At 45.8% G+C, this 19805-nt stretch overlaps 1 protein-coding gene across 5 annotated transcripts in view; it reads left to right on the forward strand.

Moving 5' to 3' along the window:
* The first annotated feature begins 5100 nt into the window (after nucleotides 1-5100).
* Nucleotides 5101-19805, forward strand: part of TCF7 (transcription factor 7) — a 75335-nt gene continuing 60630 nt past the window's right edge. Inside the window, exons 1-3 of one of the 5 annotated variants that reach the window (XM_074838897.1) lie at nucleotides 5101-5683; nucleotides 5785-5851; nucleotides 6240-6346. In XM_074838897.1, the coding sequence (XP_074694998.1) occupies nucleotides 5486-5683; nucleotides 5785-5851; nucleotides 6240-6346 (372 nt within the window). In that variant the 5' untranslated portion in view covers nucleotides 5101-5485. Of the gene's footprint in view, nucleotides 5684-5784; nucleotides 5852-6235; nucleotides 6347-19805 lie in introns of all 5 variants that reach the window. The other 4 variants (XM_074838893.1, XM_074838894.1, XM_074838895.1 and 1 more) reach the window with 4 other exon arrangements.

The following is a 19805-nucleotide window of genomic DNA, read 5'->3' on the forward strand; positions in this document are numbered from 1 at the left end:
AGAAGAACACGAGGCTTTGCTGGGTTGAGATGTTTCAGTTGCAAACGATAGATCTATTTTACCTATTAGAGCTTGTCTAGACTAAGGAAATGTTCCTGCTATGACTATGCTGAGGTAATTACACCAGTGTAAACCCCTTTGGGCAAAACAGAGCTTTCAGTGGCCTGATTTACGCTGGTCACTTGCCAGGATTAGTTCAGCTGGTACCAGCCTATCCTCCAGGAGCTCCTGCTCCCAGCTGGAACCCCGCGCAGGAGTTTTCATCCGTCTCATCTGAAACATTTGCATTGCCAATCTATCAATCAAACCATCCTTATGGGATGATCGTGCAAATGTTTTTCTCCAAAAGAATGGTAAATATTTAGAAGGTTCCTCTGTTAGTAGAGAATTGATTAATTGGCTACAAAAAAACCATGCTGAAATAAATCTGCTGTTATATTAAAGCATACTTTGATATGTGTACACGTATCAGGGAAACATATTTGCTGCAAAGACAATGAAATAGGAAGGCAGATGTAGGATGTTCAACCTGCCAGGGATCGATGTGTCCCTTACCCACATTAAATGAACTTGTATGAGAGGATGAAATGTGTCTAGAGAGAGTAAAATGGGAGATACTCCAAGCTGATTCTATTCAATGAACAAAAAACTGAGAGAAACAAACTAAATGAAATAAATCCAAGTGCTTCACTCTGAAACCCCTTTTTAAGAACAGAAAGAGAAACCCTAGCCTGAGAGGAATTGGTGGCAACATTTACATCGACTTTTAAAGAGAGGCTTCACTTAATATAATGTGTATGGTGAAGCCACATAATGCCGCTGTGCGTAGCACGGTGCAAAAATGCATGTGCTGAGTTTCACACACAGCATTCAGAGAACAAGTTGATAAATGCAGGATGAGGAACAGACAGACTGACAGACAGACTTGGTTATAATTTAATCTGGTTTATTGTTATCTGCAGGTGTCACAGTTAAAATGTTCTAAAAAATTATTATACACCCTTAATTCTAAACAGTTACTTGGAGGACAGTTAGAAAGTCTGAGAGTGAAACAAACATGCTCCTTTAAAAATCTTATTTGAAAAAAAAGGAGGGGGGAAAAAGTATGTCTGAAGCACAAAGATGACATCAGAAACGTTCCTCAATTCACAGATGGCTGCACCTTTCAAAAAAAATTAAAATAGGAACCCTAGATTGATTTAATCACCCATACAAGCGAAAAAACGTAATGAAGATACTTAGTGCCAAATTGGTTTCTTGGGACCTTTTCCATGTAAATAATACAAATCAAACCTTGAAGTTCAGTGCAGATATGATCTGACAAGTAAGCCAGGCTTTTTGTTTTACTTTGATCCAGCTCCAGAAATATTTTATCCGAGGTAAAGTTGTTTTTAAGTGTTTTCCATTTCAGTTTTTAATTTTGGGTATTCATCATATAGGAAACTTGCTTATAATGCTTATAACATCAGTCTGGCTGAACTGACTCACAGCATCAAACATAAAGATTTCCTTATATTTGCTCCTAAGAGTGAAAACATAAAGAGCTCTCGATGTGACACAGGATCAATTTCAACTCGCTCGGTTATTTTTAATGGTACAGTGAACGTGGACAACCTGAGTTGAATATTTCCAAACATCAAGTCAAGCCAACTCCAATATTTGTAGCACTGTGCCACTTCTCATAGGTGTGTTGGTGAATAATACTTTTGAAAATAATAAGATAGACAGGCCTTTGTTTTCTAAGTGATTCTCCAAATTCCCCACATGCTGCCATTCCCTCAGGATGCCGTCTGGGAGCAACAGTGCCTCTTGGAAGAAAATGTCAACGTTAGGCTTCTTCTGATTTTTTTAGTATTATACTTTTATACTTCTGTGTGTTAAAAATTAAAAAAAAAAAAATAATCTAAAAACCAAAACTTTTTTTACTCCATTCTAAAATCAGGATGAAGATTCTGCAGTTCATAAAACTGCATATATACAAAAAACTAACCTTGTTCAAAATTTTCAGTGTTGTGGGCCTAAATAGGGGTCTGGGCACCTTGCTGTAGGCATCCAGTTTTCAGAAACTCAGCTCTTGTGAATAATGTAAAATCCTCTGGATTCTCTTACTTCCACAAATTGGTATGTAGTATATTTAGAATTAACAGGGCCCCTTTTCTCTTTTCAGTCAAAGATGTGGTGTAAGGTTAATGAAAATAAGATGGATCTTTTATTTTGGGTCTTAAATATAATATTATTAAATGTGCCCACCAGAAATGTAGGATAAAATATTTGCTCTGCTTGAAGATTATGTGATATTTGTATTCTAAGCCTCACCACAGTGGGTTTCTTTAAATAGAAGCTATACTTTACTCCTAAATTGCTTAAGGCAAAGGAAGCAGAGATGATGTTTTTATGAATGTTTAAATGCAAATGGAACTGAGAGTGAATGCTATGCTAGCTAACATCAAAGGCTCACCAAAGTCTCTGCATTAATGAGGCTCTTTGTTTCCTGGATCACAGATTACAACAGGTTTCCAACTCATTGCCAAGGCTTTATCTCCATTTGGGAGGGCTGTAAATCTCAGACGATTTTTTTCACATGCAAAACAAGAGGATCATCTGAACGAGAAAAAAAAAAAAATAATCTGAAAGTAGCAAATATTTCATTCAAATGATTATTACTCAAAGTGGCTGCAGCTTATTTTATTTTTGTGATGTTTAAAAGAATGGAAATCTGCAGATGGAGTTTCCTATGGGGTAGCCCGCTCATTCATTTGGATGGGAGAGCTGAGCAGGAAAAAAGCAAACGGCATCCTTTCCCTCTCCCATCTCCTTTAGCCCAGCGAAAACTGTGCCCCCTAAATCAGAACAATAATTCTATGTCATGCAAAATCAGCAATTAGCAGAAAGACGGATTTTGCTTCATTTAAATATATTCAGTACTTTTCAAAGTGGCTCCAACTAGTTCTTCTCCTCCCCAAAAAGTAATGAGATTATATCCCTAGTAATAATACCCTCATTAACAAGAAAAATAGGGACCGAGATTTTTAGCTTCCTATTCAAGGGCTGAATGTGACAATATGTAGTATATTGGGTCATAAAAAACAATTTACATGGCGTCATTACAGTCTGTAGAAAAGTCTCCAGGACCCAGGGCTATCTTATGCAATCTTAATTAAAGAAAATAAATATCAGTGTGTTGTTTTAAGCTACCGGAGACATGCACAGGACCTGTCGTATGTGATCAGAAGAGATGGGGAGTTTCCTTTTCCATGGGAACTGCTTAAAAAAAACCCTCCGACGCCGACACAGAAGTGTCTAGTGTCTTCGAAATTGGCTGCGAAGATGGTAATTTCATGTTTCCTGACCCTCGGGGCCAGTCAAGAAAACTAATAATTTTCTGCGATCCGACGTCACGTCTGTGCCTCCGAAGGGGCCGGGGCGGAGGGAGCGATGGCGGGGAGCGGGGTGCTGGGGGCATCGCCCTGTGGTCTGCGGGCGCGGCGTGCGTGTCACCCACGCGTGTCTGCGCACACCCACGGCCGAGCGGGCACAACTGGCGTGTGCACACGCGTGGGGGTGTGCGCACATACGTGATGAGGCGTGTCTGTGTGCATACACATACAGGTGCTGGTGTGTGCGCAAGCATATACGTATTGGTATGTGTCTGTGTGTGCACACATGTGCTGAGGTGTGTCTGTGCACACATATACATCCTGATGTGTGTCTGTGTGCGCACATATATGTGCTGATGTCTCAGTGTGTGCACATATATATGTGCCGATGTGTGCCTGTGTGTGCACACATGTGCTGATGTGTGTCTGTGTGCACATGTGCTGATGTGTCTGTGTGTGCACATATATATGTGCTGATGTGTGTCTGTGCACACATATACATGTTGATGTGTGTCTCTGTGCACGCATATATGGGCTGATGTGTGTCTATGTGCACATATATGTGCTGATGTGTGTCTGTGTGCCCACATGTACACGTCCTGATGTATCTCAGTGTGCACACATATATACGTGTTGATGTGTGCCTGTGTGTGAACACATATATGTTGATGTGTGTCTGTGCACACATACACGTGTTGATGTGTGTCTGTGTGCACACATATATGGGCTGATGCATATCTGTGTGTGCACACATACATGTCCTGACATGTCTCAGTGTGCACACACATGTACGTGTTGATGTGTGCCTGTGTGCACACATATGTACGTCCTGATGTCTCTGTGTGCACACATATACATGCTGAGGTGTGTGCACACATATATATGTGCTGATGTGTACCTGTGTGTGCACACATACATGTCCTGATGTGTGTCTGTGCACACATATAGGTGCTGATGTGTGTCTGTGTGTGCACATGGACATGTCCTGATGTGTCTCAATGTGCACACACGTATGTGATGATGTTTGTCTGTGTGCACACACATATACGTGCTGATGTGTGTCTGTGTGCACACATGTATGTGCTGATGTGTGTCTGTGTGCACACATACATGTCCTGACATGTCTCAATGTGCACACACATATATGTGCTGATGTGTGCTTGTGTGCACACATATATATGTTGACGTGTGTCTGTGCACACATATACGTGTTGATGTGTGCCTGTGTGCACATGTACACGTCCTGACGTGTCTCAATGTGCACACACACATATGTGTTGGTATGTGTGCACACATATATGTGCTGATGTGTGTCTCGCACCCCGGGCTGGCACTGGGAGGGGGGGCGGGAAGCCTGAGGGGGGTCTGACGGTCCCTTTAAGGCAGGGACTCCGTATGTGTGCATATGTGTGTGTGTGTGTGTGTGTGTGCATGTGTGTGCGTGCGCGCGTGTGTGTGTGTGTGTGTGTGTGCCCGCCCCCGGCCCCTCCCCGGAGCTGCCAATCACCCGGCGGCCGCTTTGATGTCGGCAGCCCTTGGCCGCCGCGCCGCCGCGCTCGCACACAGGCACCGGGCGCTCCGGTCCTCTGGCTGCCGCCGGCGCCCGCTGCTCCCGGGGAAACTTTCCGGGGCTCGGAAGAAAGGGGGGGGTGGGGGGGACGGCGGCGGCACGGGGAGCCGGGGTGAAGGCGGCGGCGGCGGCGGCGGCGGCGGCGGGGGGGGGGGGCGCGCCCCGTGGAGCCCCGGCATCCCGCGACGCCTGCCCGCCCGCCCGCAGGCTGCCGAGCCCCCCGTGAGAGGGAGGCAGGAAAAGATTTAAGAAGAAACAAAACTTTTTTTTTTTTTTAAAGGGAATTTGAGGAGGGAGAGCTAAAGGAGAAAGTTTAAAAGTTAAAAAGGAAAGGAGAAAAAAAACCCCAAACTTTAGAAAGAAAAATTTCAAGAGGGAGCGAATTTTTTTTTTTTTTTTTAAGAGGGGGGGGCAGAAAAAAACTGAGGGAGGAAAGAAAAAAAAAACAACATTGCGAAGGGCTTGATCCGGGCGGCGGAGAACAATACTCGTCCGGGAAAGTTGCTGCGCGGCTCGGGAGGGAGCGGCGGGAGGCAAAATGCCGCAGCTGGGCAGCGGCGGCGGAGACGACCTGGGGGCCACGGACGAGATGCTGGCCTTCAAGGACGAGGGCGAGCAGGAGGAGAAGATCCCCGAGAACGCCTTCACGGAGCGGGACCTGGCCGACCTCAAATCCTCGTTGGTGAACGAGTCCGAGGGCAGCGGTAGCCCGGCCGCCGCTGCCGCCGACCCCGAGGTGAGCTGAGCCGGGCCCGGCCGCGCCGACCCGCCCCGGCCCCGCGCCCCCCGCCCCGCCACCCCCCCCCTGTTCTGCCTTTCTCTCTCCTCCCCATGCAGGCCATCAGGCGTGTGCAGGATCCGCAGAGGGTTTATCAGGAGAAGCTCCCGGACCACATGGATGATGGTTAGTCGCAGCCACCCCCGTGTCTCTCTCTGTGTCCCCCCCCATCCCCGGTCCCTGCTGGGTTCCCCCCGGTCCATCCCCACGGTGGGTGAACCCACCCCCCCCCCGGTCCCCAAACCCGCTGCCCCACAACCCCTGGGAGTGAGGGATGCCTGACTGCTACAGCCCCCCTCAGAGAAAGCTGCTCCCATCAGCATCGAGACTTCCACGTGCACCCCATGTGGGACCCCACACCCCCGGGGGACCCTGGCACCCCAAAACACCCTCCCCGAGGAGTATGGGGCAAAAAGACTCCCAAAAGGTGCTGTAACCTCATCGGGGGGCCCTGACAGGGAGAGGAATCACCTGTCATAAGGCAAACGTTGATGGGGAACTTTAATTTCGGCAGGTATGAAGCACCAGGACCCAGGGATGTATAAAGGATCTGCGTATTCTGGCTACCCTTTCCTAATGCTGTCAGATCCTTATCTGCCAAATGGATCTATGTCACCTCTGGTGAGTTCATCCTCTCCTTACGGAGAAGTTTCGTGGCCTTTCTCACTGCTGAAGTATGTTGCAGGTATCGTGCAGGCACCTACACATGCTTTTTTTTTTTCCCTGACAAATGGCAGCCCTGTTTCTAAAATGCCTGGGCGCTGTTCTGTCCAAGCTGAAGAGATAAGGAGTGGGAAGGGGGAAGGATGCCTGGCAGCAAGCGCCTGCTTCGCTCCAAATTTGCTGGAAGAGCTTCTCTTCCAACCTTCCCCATCCTCTAGATTCACCTTGACTCTTCCAGCAATCAAATCCTAATACCTAATATAAGAATGCCCCTTCCTTTTTCTGGGTCACGAGCGTTGGAGATGAGCAGCTTCTGGTGTTTGTGCTCAGGGATTTCTCCCGCAGCTTAACTTTAGTTCGACGTATTTGCTTGTAAAACAGCCAGGTTTTGGCCTGCCCTGGGTTAGGGCTCTGTTGTGGATGATGGCCTAGAAAGTGGATCTTGTGCTGCTAAAATGGCAATAGAGGTTTTTAGGAAAAGGCTTAGTGCTGCTGGAGGACTATTCCAGTTGTCTTCCTGTAAAGTTTTTCCCTCTCGGGTCAAATCAGCTGTGGTAATTTTGTATATTCTAATGTTTATAAATTTTGCTATCTGAATAATTAAACTAAGGGCTTCTCTACAAAAGCATCACCATCTCTATCAGAACTTCAGAAAATAATGTCAGGACATTGCAGTGGATGGTCAGTGCTCGTGTTGCTCCTGGGTAGCTCGCATTGCTACATTCGTTTCAGATGTTATTCTGCATTTACAGTCAGTAAATGAGAACAGAACATCATTTGGTTTATTTCAGTTTTAGTTTTTAACCGGTGAAGGGATAAGGTTTAAAAGAATATGCAATGCCCTCCTTAATTTCAACCCTTTGTTCCCTAGAGGGGTTGGATGTTAAAGTGGTGTTAGGAAAAACAGATGGATTGTGGGGTATGAAACTCAGGTTAAAATGTATGAAATATTGTTCACTGGAGTCACCGCTGCGTCCTCCCACCCGACCCTGCTGGCCTGTGTGTCGGGAGACGGGTCACTCCGTGAGCCTGCCCGTACCCCAGCACAGCCCTTCTTGGGGACCTGATTTTCCCCAGCTGCAGACTTTGCTGAAGTTGGTGTGCACATATTGAGGACCTGTCCCTAAATTTTGAAGTCTTCCTTCAGTTTACAGCAAGAAAAGATGGGTTTGCAAGGCAGGGCCAATGTACATTGTTGTAATCCAAGTGTTTCTTCTGTTGCTTCCTACCTTGTGTCCCGTTGTCCAGGTACCAGGTATCCCCCTCACTCCCTATAATATTAAGCTTCTCTCTTCCTGATAAATGCTGATATTAAATTTGTCTTATTTAAATGCGTTTAGTTTGCTCCCTGGTGTAGAATCTGAGTAAATTCAGAGTTACATTAGCCCAGCAAGTATTTGCTGTAGTAGAATATTTCTTTTAATCTTAAACCCTTACTAGATGGGCAACAAAGTGCAATAGCCTATTTATTAGCAATTAAGCTAAAAAGTAGATTGTGGTTTGTGAATCGCCTTTCCCCTTGATAAAGTAATAAAACCCTAAGAGGTTACTGTCAGAGCGACAAACAGGAGTAAATAGACTGTGCAGAACTCAAAGGGGAGAAAACTGAGTAGCAGAGAAGGAAAGATCCTGTCCCCTTGAGAGCCACAGAAATCATCCAGTGCCTCAGCCAGCTTTACTTAGGCCTGTCTGGATCCTGTGCTGGTTTTATGTTGTGTGGCTTGAAAAGCTGATTTGATGTTTTCAGATAAAAATTGGTTAGCTAACAGACACAGGAAGATTTCTTCCCTGACTTGTTTTTTCGACTTGTTACAACAGCTATTCTGATATATCTTTCTGGGCTATTTTGTCTTGTATTTATATTGACTGTGCAAAGGTTATCATAGTAAATTATGTATTGCTCTGTTATAGATTTATTGCTACTGTGTATATTATACAAAGTCTGGGCTATAATCTGGTGGCTGCTTCCAATAATTGAGGAGGTCAGATCTGTGACCGAAGATTGCAGATACTTAACCATCCATAAAAGTGTGTTTAATTAACACTTTAGCACAAGCGGAGTCGGGGAGGAGGGTTGTGTGAGTGAATGGGATTACATATCACAGTCATGCGTGCACTTGACAGTGGAGATTGTATTTTGGTTAATGGGGCTTCCTGGAAACGGTTGTTTGCAGCTAGGATTAATTTCAGAATCCTCAGAGAATAAAAATTAAAAAATTAACCCAGGAGTACTTTGGCAAACTGACAGGGCTTTTCATTTACCTGATTGAAAAATATAATACAGCTCCCTGAAAGACGAAGGGCGGCCGGCACCAAGGCTGTGGGTTGAACCCCCGCCCTGCGACGCACCATAAAACCACCTTTTTTTTTTTTTTTTTCTGCGGGCTCCCTCCGAACCCTGGCAGGGTGCTGCGAGCGGCGCTGGAGCCGGCCCGGAGCGCCTGCCTGGGTGGGTGTGGCGTTACCGGCGTGCTGCTTTCCTTTTTTTCTTATTTTCTCAGCAGCATCACTTTTGCTTTGTTTTCCTCAAAGTGGTTGTAGCCCGCTAACTGTTACACTGCTCACCCCAGCATCCTGCTAGGCTGCCCGCATCTCCCCAGCCAAAATCATCTCTTTTTGCCAAAACACACCCACTTGTGTTATTTACATGCTCTGGTGTCGCTCCGGAGCGAGGCACTGAACGTGTGTGGGGACCTGCCATCAGGAGCGCTGCCAAGCCCAGCTGATGGCCCCAGCGAGCAGCAGGATGTGGCAAGAGCCCCGCTGCAGCAGCAGAGCCCGGGTGTTGGGCTCGGTGGCCCACCTTCGCTGCAGGTGGCCAACGCTGGTTTAGGGTGGTTCAGCTGGAGTGATGCTGCTTTGAGCGTGCACAGGTAGCCTGGGCTGGCAGTGGAGCGATCAGAGAGAGAGAAAGGAGGGCTGGGGGGTGGCCAGGGCACGCAGGGGAAGGTGCGCCTGGGGCTGGGGACAAGGCAGCCCGAGTGTCCCGTGTTTTGGGAGCGTGCTCTGAACCCCCGTCGGCGGGCCGGGCTGCGGAGGGCACGCTCACGGTCAAGTGTGTTAAGGGCATCTCCACGCAGACTGTGCCTGCATCTGAAATCTCGACATTTTGCAAGGCACCAAGAGAACCGTTTCTCACCCAGCTCTCAGGTGTCGCATGCGTGGTGGTTCATGTCTGCTTTGACTCTTGAAAAGTCCCGCTTTTCCCAGAGGGGAATATATAGGATTCGCCAGTTAAAAATCTGCAAGAAACTTCCACAGAATATTAACAAGTTGGGGAACTGTTTTTCTAAATTAAATATAAAATCATAAAACTATATCCTTTTTTAAATAGTACAAATGACTTTAAATCAAATTAAGGTACATCCTTAGTAAGAACATCAGCCTTTTAGGTGGTTACAAACATTAGAGGTCAGACATGGTCAAACATGTTAACACTTTGATCAGATTAAAATATTTTTCTTGCTACAGTTGTATAATTGAGTTTAGACCCGAGGGGGTTTTCTGAACATTGTTATATCTTGTACCATGTGGTAGTTAAATGGTAGAAGGAGCACTTATAAGTTCCTTTAAGTTCCTTTTGTAAATAGGTTTATAAAATAGGGGAATGAGCCGTGCTGTCCCATATGTAGGGCACAAGCTCTCCCCACTCCAGTCAGTGGGAGAGCTCCCGGGAGAGCTCTTCACACCTTCTGTGCACCTCTGGTGTGTGTAGTGAGCGTGTGAGGTGTGTGACGGCAGAATTAGAATGTTCTGTATATAAAGCTGAAGCACTGGACTTTCTGTCTGTGTGAGAAACAGAGGTCCAAGAGCCTCTATTTCTTTGGAAAACAGACAGTACCTCATTTTCTTAATTAAGTTGTCTAACCAGAGCTCACGTAGGAGCAGGAGGGTGGTGGTACCTTCCCAGGCTCTGCACATTTCAAGTCCCCAGATGAGGTGGCAGGCCCAGGAACCGGTGCCGATGTTCAGAGCCTGCTCCCGGTGGTCTGCGGGCCTCCTTCAGCTTGGTTCTCGTTGAGTGGGTTTGAAACGTCCCCTTGGGCAGGGCAAGATGAAAGTGCAGTTACTGCTGGCCTGGGGCCACAGGTCCCAAACATCTAACATGAGGTCAAAAAGCACGGAGCTGAAAGTCTCCCGCTGCCCTTTGCAGGATGGAAGCTCGAGCAGCAGCAGCTGAGCCCTGGGACATGGCTACTTCTGCTGCAGCCCCCTGCACCCGCGGCTGCTCCGTCCCTTTGCAGGAGGAGGCTGTTGTCCCCGCAGCAGTTGGCAGAAGGAAATCTGCAGCTCAGCTGCTTCTGTGTAGAGGTCTTTCTGTCCTAGCTTGCACTCTCAGGGCAATAGTTTAGCATTGCTTTTTCCTGTGTCGAGTTCTGATCCTGTTGAAACCAGTGGGAAAACTCCCTAGAGTCGCCCTGTGATGGGGTTGTGTCGCTGCAAGAGGGCTGCTGCATCCCTCTCCAGATGTTGTGCATGGAGGAAGGGCAGCTGCAAGCAAACAGTAGTTCTGCAGCAGCGCTGGCTGCTGTGGGAGAGCAACAACATCACCAGCAGCATCCCAGCCAGGTTCCCTGGCAGCTACGGGACCTCACCGGGACGGTGCTCTGTCGCCGTGAATTGTTATATTCCCGGCAGAAAGCGTTAGGAATGCGGTGGCTGTTGATGGATGTCCTGGCAGACAGACAGATGAGTAATTTGTTCCCTCCTGACCAGAGCAAATCCACTTCTTCCAGCTCTTCTACCTAGCTTGAAATAGGATAATGGTGAAAATAATTTTTTTATATTAGAGCATAATGTTGGATAGGTAGATGTACCAAGGCACAGGGCTTCCGAGGTCATTTATTGCATGTCTGATTCAGCCTTGGTTCCCCCCCAAGGAAAATTCTTGTGTTAATTTCTGAGTTCATATCACACCCTCAATTTTGAAGCAGAACTTCCCTTTGAAATAAATTAGAGAGTTCTGCTTAAGAAGCAGTGACATGATACAGCACTGCCTGTGTGTGTGGTCTAATATAACCTTATTTTTAAAATTGTTTGGAATGAAAAAAAGAGAGAGAAAAATGTCACAGGGAAACAAAAGCAAGTTTTATGTAAATCCGTGCATGTGAATAAGTGTGCACGTGATTCAGACAGTTCAACAATATCTGCTCTCCCACTGGGATTCCTTCGCAGGCTACCCTGCAACTGGCTTCCCAGGCACGGGATGCTTTGTCGGTGGGGAGTTGCTATGAGATTATGTATGGTAAAGGCACCGTTCCTGCAAGCTTCCAACTGTTGCTGTTTGTGAAATGTTATTAGCTCAACCGGTTGAGAATTTGGAGAGAAAAGCAAAAACCTAACATCAACCCAAGCTCCCAAAGCTCATCCATGTTAATGATTAATATTTTTGAAATTTTAACTGTGAAGAACAAAGTGATTCGGGGGCTAGCGGTGCACGACGTGTCCAAGATGAAAGATCATTGCTCGGTCTGGTATCCAGAGCTTTATCTGAGAGAAGGGGGGAGCGGCGGGAGGGCAGCGAGGAGCTCTGCAATGTGCTCTTGCTGCTCACTGGCAGGACACGTGTCACTTCACAGCTTGCAGTCCCTCTCCTGCCATAAGTCTACAGGCACCATTAAATTCCTGCGTTTGGGTGGAAAACTCTGACAAACCCATATGGTTGGGTGTGCTGGCGTTTGCTGTTTGAGGTGCTTGTTCAAGTAACCACGCGTGTGTTCCTGTGACTAAACAGACATCGCCGACTCCGTAGGGATGACTCTCTTGACTGCTTTCATAGACCGTCTGTGAAGGGCCACATCCTACTCACAGGCTGAATCCCTCTCTTATCTCTAGCGTGATCTGCAAGTGAAGCAGGTTTTCAGGCTCCGAGTGGTGGTGTGAGCTGCACGCCTATGATTGCAGTCTGGTCTGGACTGTGTGTGTCTGTGTGTGCATGACACGGTGGTTATTGGTAGAGCACAGTCAAGTGCTAAGAAACATGAACAGTTTTGAGGAAATATCTACAGCTTGCCATTAATTTCACACCCGCAGTTCTTTGTCTGCCCTTTGGTCGTGAGCGATTCAGCGAGGCCAAATTTAGTCTTTGTTTTGTACGGGTTGGCCTTTGAGCCCCCTCGCTAATTCACTGTAGACAAGATGAAGGAAGGACCCGTGCATCTGTGAGCATCGTGTATGCTCCCGGAAGGCTGTGCTGGACAGGGCGGGTTTGGGTGAACAAGAGTCAAGCACGTGCTGCCGTTCAGGTACTGAAATCTCCTGCATCATGTGTGAGTCACAGATTCCTCAAGAAATCCTCAAGGATTGTCTTCTCCTGTCTGTTTCATTGATTTGAAGAGGGACTAGATGCCAGATGTCCTCTTGGTTAGGGCTTTGCCACTGCGGGAGCTTCTCCCCATCCCACCCCTCTGAAGCTTTGGGCTGCCTGCAGCCATGCCTCTCCTTTCATTTGCTGCTCATTTCCTTGGTTTCCCATCCTTTGCTGCTCCAGCTCGCGGCTCATGGTGCCAGGAGGTAGCTTACATCAGCATCTCTCCCAGCCTGATGTGTATATATACTCTTACCTCATCATTTACCAGTGGTGGGTGGAGGGCACAGAAATAAAGAGAGTAGGTACAAGTTGCTTCCTGAGCTCTTTGCAGATCCGCTACGGCAGGGAAAACTTCTCAACCTGACCAAATCCCAGGTTGGTGCCAAGCTGGGACATGTGAGTCCCCCCGCACAGGCTCTTTCATGTGCTATTCTTCCAAATCTCTCTTTAAAAAAATATTCTATAACATGATACTTGCTCATTAGTCTCTGTGTCTGGAGGATGAAACAAAGGTTCGGTAGGAGGACGGGTGACTCAGAGGGTTGGTAACAGGATACAAAGCTGTTCATTTCCTAGTTTCCAGTTTTAATCCAGCTGAATCAGTAAAGACTGAAGGCCTGTTCTGTCTGCTGACTTGTCCAGCGGTCTGTCCGGGAGGGCACGGCTCCCTCCAGCCCCCAGGCAGGGCAAGTGTTTCATGGTGTGAATGATGAGATGTCCTGGGAACCTGCAAGGTCTGTACCAAGCCCTCTGCAAATGTCAGCCGAGGTCTTCGTTCTCGCCGTGGGACTGCCAGTTCAGCACATGCTGCTGGCTCACAAACCCACCTACTTCATTTCTTAAAGGAAGTGATTGCAACATCATGTGCCTCTGAGTCTTGATTACAGCAGGATCTTTCTCTTGGTCACCTCCCAATGATCTTGGACAAAGAACTCCCACCTTCACCTCCTTACGGAGCAGCTTATCATTGCCCTGTCCTGTGGCGCTTTCTCTGATTTTTGCCTTTGGGTCTTTATCATTTATGACCATTCCCAAAGTTACGAAGGACTGTTCCACCACCACTGCCTCTGTGAGGTGGTTTCATGGAGAAAGTGGGACATTTGGTCAATCCTGAGGATGACGAAGGTTAGCAAAACCTGGCAGAACTAGCGGTACCCATCCAGAGCATCCTGCTGGCTGGAGATGCCGGGCAAGAGGTCACTAGAGTGGCTTTAAACCACTACTCCTCTCCTGTCCCCCGTGTCTGTGCTAAACACAGCTCAGCTGCAATGAAAAGAATCTGGTTCATTGTATTTCATGGGGTCACAAAATTAGTATTTTGTTAAACAAAACAATAAACTCAACAATGCTGTGGTAAATTTTTGAAACCAAAGTAAAGCTGGATACTAGAATCTAGAGCACTTTCTGCTCCAGTTATAACAACTTTACATTTGATTAAATGATAGGCAAAAAAAACATCTCAACAGTATCTCCTTTGTTCCATTGAGAATCTGAGGCTATAATATACAAAGTACATGTCTGCCTTGAAGAGCTATGCAGTAATCATGGACTGACCAAAAAAAAAAAAAGACTTTTTTTTAGTGATTCAACTTGTATGCTATATGTTAAATTTGTTTTCTGCTGTGGTTTGCTCTGAGGAATAGCATACACGAGTGTAAACAGAGGTTCTCCTCTGATGGGACTTATACAAAAGCAAAACGTGAAAGCCCAAGATCATAAAGTGTGCTTGACTCAGCATGAGGGGGATGCAATTATAAACACACTTGTGGAAGAAGTGCTGGGGAGATGCTCTTCCCAGCAAAATGCTCAGAAAGGATCAGAAATGTGGAATTTTTATTCTAACACTGAGGAGATGGCACTGCGGAGATTGCTTTCATGTTTAGGAAATAAGCCATTGTAAGATCTACCACATGAAAATTTGTTGTTCTTAGCATGGAGAGGCTGATGAGTTGGTTCTCGTTACGTGCTGCTGCCCTGGAATTACTGGCACGGGAGCGGAGATGGCGAGGAGGAGTCGTCGTCTTCTACAAACCTCGCTTTGTATGACTTTGCCCTAAAAGAAGAAAGGCCGATTCTAATGTGGGAGACGGTGCACAACCCCTGACACCAGCATACCCGAGGTCGAAATTTGGCCTTTGAGCTTTGGCTTCCTGCTATAACTTACAGAGTGTGGCATTGCCAGCTTTGAAATCCGACCGTCCAAAGGGACACGCGGATTCAGAAATCCAGGTGACGTTTTGTGGGATCGCGTTGTGCTGTGCTGACTGTTCCTTTGGGACAGCCAGTGCTGTCACATAGGATAAATTAAAATATGCGTATGAACCCTAAATCCAAAACAGAAGCAATAATATAAAATAAGAAATAAAATTATAAAAAAAAAAAAAACCAACACCCAAACCTTTTTTTTTAACTTTCTCTGATACAAAGCAATTTCTCCAGGACTGTACACCATATGAAACACATTATAAATGCTCTTGTAAAATCCACATCGTTATACCACATGAAAGGCTGGGTCCTAAAAATAGCCATTCAGAGAGGATGCAGGCTAGTAGCAATTTCGGTGATCGTGAAATAGTTGTGTTGACATCTCTATGCATGCACACCCACAGAAAGCTTTGACTTTTGAATATTCTTAGCAACATTTGTGCTTTATGGAATTTTCCATGTTCTGGTCCCATGAATAGTCTCTTACCCAGTGGTGTTCCTTCCTGATCTTATCCCCATGTTTCTAACCCTGATTTTACTGACAAAATGGGTAAAGTTTTTTGGTTTTAATTTTACATGAAACTCTTTTGTTGCTATCAGTTTGACGGTATCACGTGTTTTTCCCTGTCTCCTATCAGTGGAAATACTTTTATTTTCCTTCAATAGACACACACATCCCTGATATTTTGGAGGACTAACTGTCAAAATGTAAACCTGGAGCATTAGATGATAACATGAGGAACTGCCACGTCTACCCAGCTTTTGTATCTGCTGTAGTATTCCAAAGAAAGTAAATGAAATCTGCAGTAATTATACAGTAATGTATCCACAACAAAAAATTTCTTCCTCATCGCAGCGATCAGAACTTGGCTTTTGTTTTGAAATATGAAAGGATGCAGCCTCCTGGCTTTGGTGTGTTTGCAGCAAAGCCCTGGCTGGGATAAACTGCCATAGCTCTGGGATAGACAACAGAGTCCTGCCAATTGATATCACTCGAGATCTTTTTGAAGAGCTCATCAGATTTTATTTTATTGCTGTTGTGTTTTGGTTTTAGCTTGTTATTTGTTTGAAATCATTACTATAGGGATAGCTTTCTGAAAACCGTTTGAATCTTCAGTGCTGATCTCGTGTTTGCATTTTTCTTTTATAAGTAGAGATGGGGATGCTGGAGACGTACACCCTCAAACACGAGGATGTCTGAAGGTTGTGGTTTAAGTCTGTCCAGGGTTTTAAGTGTGTGGCCCTTCTAAAGCCAGTTGGAAACAGTCTATTTCCTGAAAATAAGTTTGCTTTTGGAATTGGAGCAAAATCTTTGGAGATAGCGAATGAAATAATAGGGTGTTGAAGAAAATGACATTGCTTCTTAAAGAGCTGGCACAAAAATCGTTAAGTCTGGTTTCATTCAAATCAGATGTAGCTGTGGTTGTAATGAGGCAGGACACAAACTGTTCAAGCAGTGCAACTCAGAGTGATTCACTGCAAGACTTACAGTCATTCTCTGCGTAGCTTTAACTTCCAGAGCAGCTCTTGTCCCTTCTCCAGCTCTGGAGTCCTTTTGTGATAGAAACACGCTCTCAGATTTTTAGATCAATCTGTTGAATTCTTGCAGGCTGTTAGCAACTTTGAAGTATCAAGTACTGTAAAATGACGTCACAGAAATGTGTTTGCAGTTGCTTATTTAGCTCCCTAAAACAGCTGGACCGGGGGCCATGGGAACACCTTGACAAGGCAATAGTTTTATCTAAACCTCGGAGTAAATCCATTTATTTCTACGCACAGTCAGCAGTAATTTAAGGATGTATTTCAAACTAAGTGCTAAGACGTTTTGGCTCATGTTGGCATACATGCTCTGTATAATGCAGCAGATACAAGTGTTCAGAAAAAACTAAGAAGTTTTTAACGCTTCTGCCTTGAAGTTAACATCGTGCCTAAGCCCTTTTGTGTTTTCCATAATTAATTTCTTTGATGGCTGAAACCAGGGTTATATCTAGCAATGTGAGGTTTTTTTACTATTCTGGTGAACTCTGCTTTTCATGATAGGAGCAGAATTCAGGTGAAAACACTACATATGTGCTGTCTGGGACTTCTGACAGCACTTGAACACAAGGGTTGTTGTAGAGCAAATTTAATTTCTTCACTCAAGAGGACAGAAAATTGCCTAATATGTCAGTGCCAGTTGCTTGGTTATTGGCTTTTACTGGAAATAGTATGTAACTACATACATATATGTAACTTTGGAAAAAAAAACGATTTTAAAGTGTAATATACTATTTGTACTGATCTAGTATGAGGATCTGCATATAAATGCATACTGAGGGATGAGGCAGGCTGCAGTGAATCCCTGAAAGATCAGCTCCTGTATCCAAAAGCATCACTCTTCATCCAAATGTGCTTCTAAAAGCAGTGCTGTGGTAAATGTCTGACTCCCGGGTGGGTGCGTTGCTGTTTGCTGTGGGTGGGAGCTGCCTCTCTCCTGCCTGCGCCCTGGGAGTTCGTTTGATATGGAGCCGAGCGATCCTCTTACCGGAGAGCACCAGGTGCCGTGTCAGATGCGTGTAAATAGCCAAATAAACAGACATTAGTAGCACCAGTTGTTTATGTGTTAACACAGGATGTTCTCAAAATCAGGTAAGAAGTGAGGCATGTTACCAAGTTTTATAGCAGAGGAACCGGATAGTCTTGTAACTGCCGTGCAGGGCTGCGGCGGAGGAAGCGCGGTTTTATCCCATCTTCTGCTCCCAGTCCCCCAGGAGCTTGTTTTTCTGTGACTCAGTTTCCCCGAGGAGCATTCTGAAGCTTTATCGTTTCATGTGTAAGCGATGTTTGGAGAGCACTGCAGGGAAAGCCACGTCGATACTGAAAAAAAAAAATAAAATCCAACACAGGCTGCTGTGAGAGGGGACATTTCAGAAATGATCAGAGAACTAGCCAAAAAAAGTAAACTATGCTGCTTATTAGGCCATTTACTTCAAGATATTAAACAAATTGCAATTTCGTAATCTTTTAGCAAATGGCAGGTGGCCCTAAAACCACAACTCCTTCAAGGCGATTGGCATCTTTTCTCGCTTTAAAAACAAATCGCCTTTTCAGCCTAAACGGTAATTTCAAAAAGTGGCATTACTTGGATGGGAATGATGATTGGATGGTCCAACACGTTGTCTCAAATACACATGCCGCACAAATCCGAGTTGTTAAACCGAGGACAAAATGTCATTTCTTATTTACCCGCCTGTAATATGTTGATGAGAACAACCTCCAGGATTGCATGGCATAGGTTTTGGACACACATACCAAACCCCTGGATGCATAATTCAAATTCCTTGTCATGAAGAATGAGTCTATTTATCTTGGAACCTTTTTTACTTAAACAGTAATCTCTAGGAAATCATTTGTTAACAGTAGTTAGCTGCCAGTTTGTCAGTTAATGGCTTGAGGCAAAGTCAGAAGCGAATGAAATCTTTTCCAGGGAGATGCTGCTGTCGCATGTGGTGCAGAAAGGTTTATAACAGAAAGCATTAGAGGAGGCGGTCAGATGAGTTCAGTCCAACTTTTAGAAACACAAGGAAGCTCAGCACAATCGGGTAGAGTCGACCGTTTTGCTAGCGCATCCACTTGTAAAATATTAAAGCCATCAATCGTGCCCGTGTCAACTTCTAAGCTTAAATTTTCCTTACTGGAGGCTCCAGGTGTGAGCGCACGGAGGCCAAAACCACACGTGTTGGTGGTGGCTGGGGCTCTGCCTCGTGCCCTGCGCATCTCCACATCCCGGGCATCTCCGCATCCCGGGAACGGGGGCAGGCGGGCGGGCGAGCCAGGGCACAGCCCCCCCAGCTTAGCCAGGGTGCCGTGGGGTGTCTGCCAGGGCAGCAGAGTCCTCCAGCTCTCAGACTTTATCATTTCTCTATAAAAGTCTAGCAGCGAGTTTCAGTTAGGTAATGAGAGTTATCTGATTTCTCTTTAATCTGAGCAGCATCGCTACAGCGCGATAACCTCAACGCGCTGTTGAGCTCGCGCTCCGTGCTGCAGGGAGAAAAGTGGCAAGAACGGGTGAAAATTCACTGGAAAAAGAGCTGAGAAAAGTCATCCTAGTCTACACCAAATCCCTCCTTCTTGCAGCAGGAGCGAGAAATAACTGCCCCGAGTAGAAACTCTCCCATGAAGCCGCAAAATCCAGCTGAAGTAAATACCACTTCCCTGCAGCATTATCTCCCACTCTGTGCTGTCTACCCACAGAGGATGGTAGGGTGTAGGAACTGGCAGGGGATTAATGGCAGCCTGGTTCATAAAAAACTCTGCTGCCAGAAGGACGTGGGACCCAGACAGAAGTAAAGAGGGGCTGGTTCTCTCTGCAGATGCCCCCAAGTGCTATTTGTCTGAGAGCAGATTTTCCCACAGATCTTTGGCCTTCATATTATTTGAAGAACCCCCTCTGCAGCTGCAATCCTTCCCTCCCCCGAGGGAAAAACAGGGTGGTAACTTTGTGAACTGAATGGTGTGGAGGTTTAGGAGTATTGCCATGGGAGGGGAAGATTTGGCTCATTAGCGTGGAACATTGTGTTGCCAGGAACAGAGTTTTGGGGCAGAACTAATAACATGGAAGCAGATGCAGTCAGCTTTTATTAAACTGGTTTGTAGATGACTTTAAATAGGCAACAGTTGTATCTGGGGCTTTCCTTGCGAAAGGCAGAATGGCAGATCTCAGCAGCAGAGCCTGGCTTAGATGCTGGCTAACAACTACAGAGAAGCCAACTGAATCTCTGGATGTAAGGAAGAATTTGTCCCAAATGTATTTAAAAAAAAAAATCAACAAAAGACTTTGTGGTTGTGTTACATTCTTTAAACTCTTACAGTCCAACAATTTCACTTGGAGCAAGGGACAGCTGTAGAGTCATAGAGTTTATA

Source organism: Strix aluco, chromosome 13 (assembly GCF_031877795.1).
Source record: "Strix aluco isolate bStrAlu1 chromosome 13, bStrAlu1.hap1, whole genome shotgun sequence".
Lineage (NCBI taxonomy): Eukaryota > Metazoa > Chordata > Aves > Strigiformes > Strigidae > Strix > Strix aluco.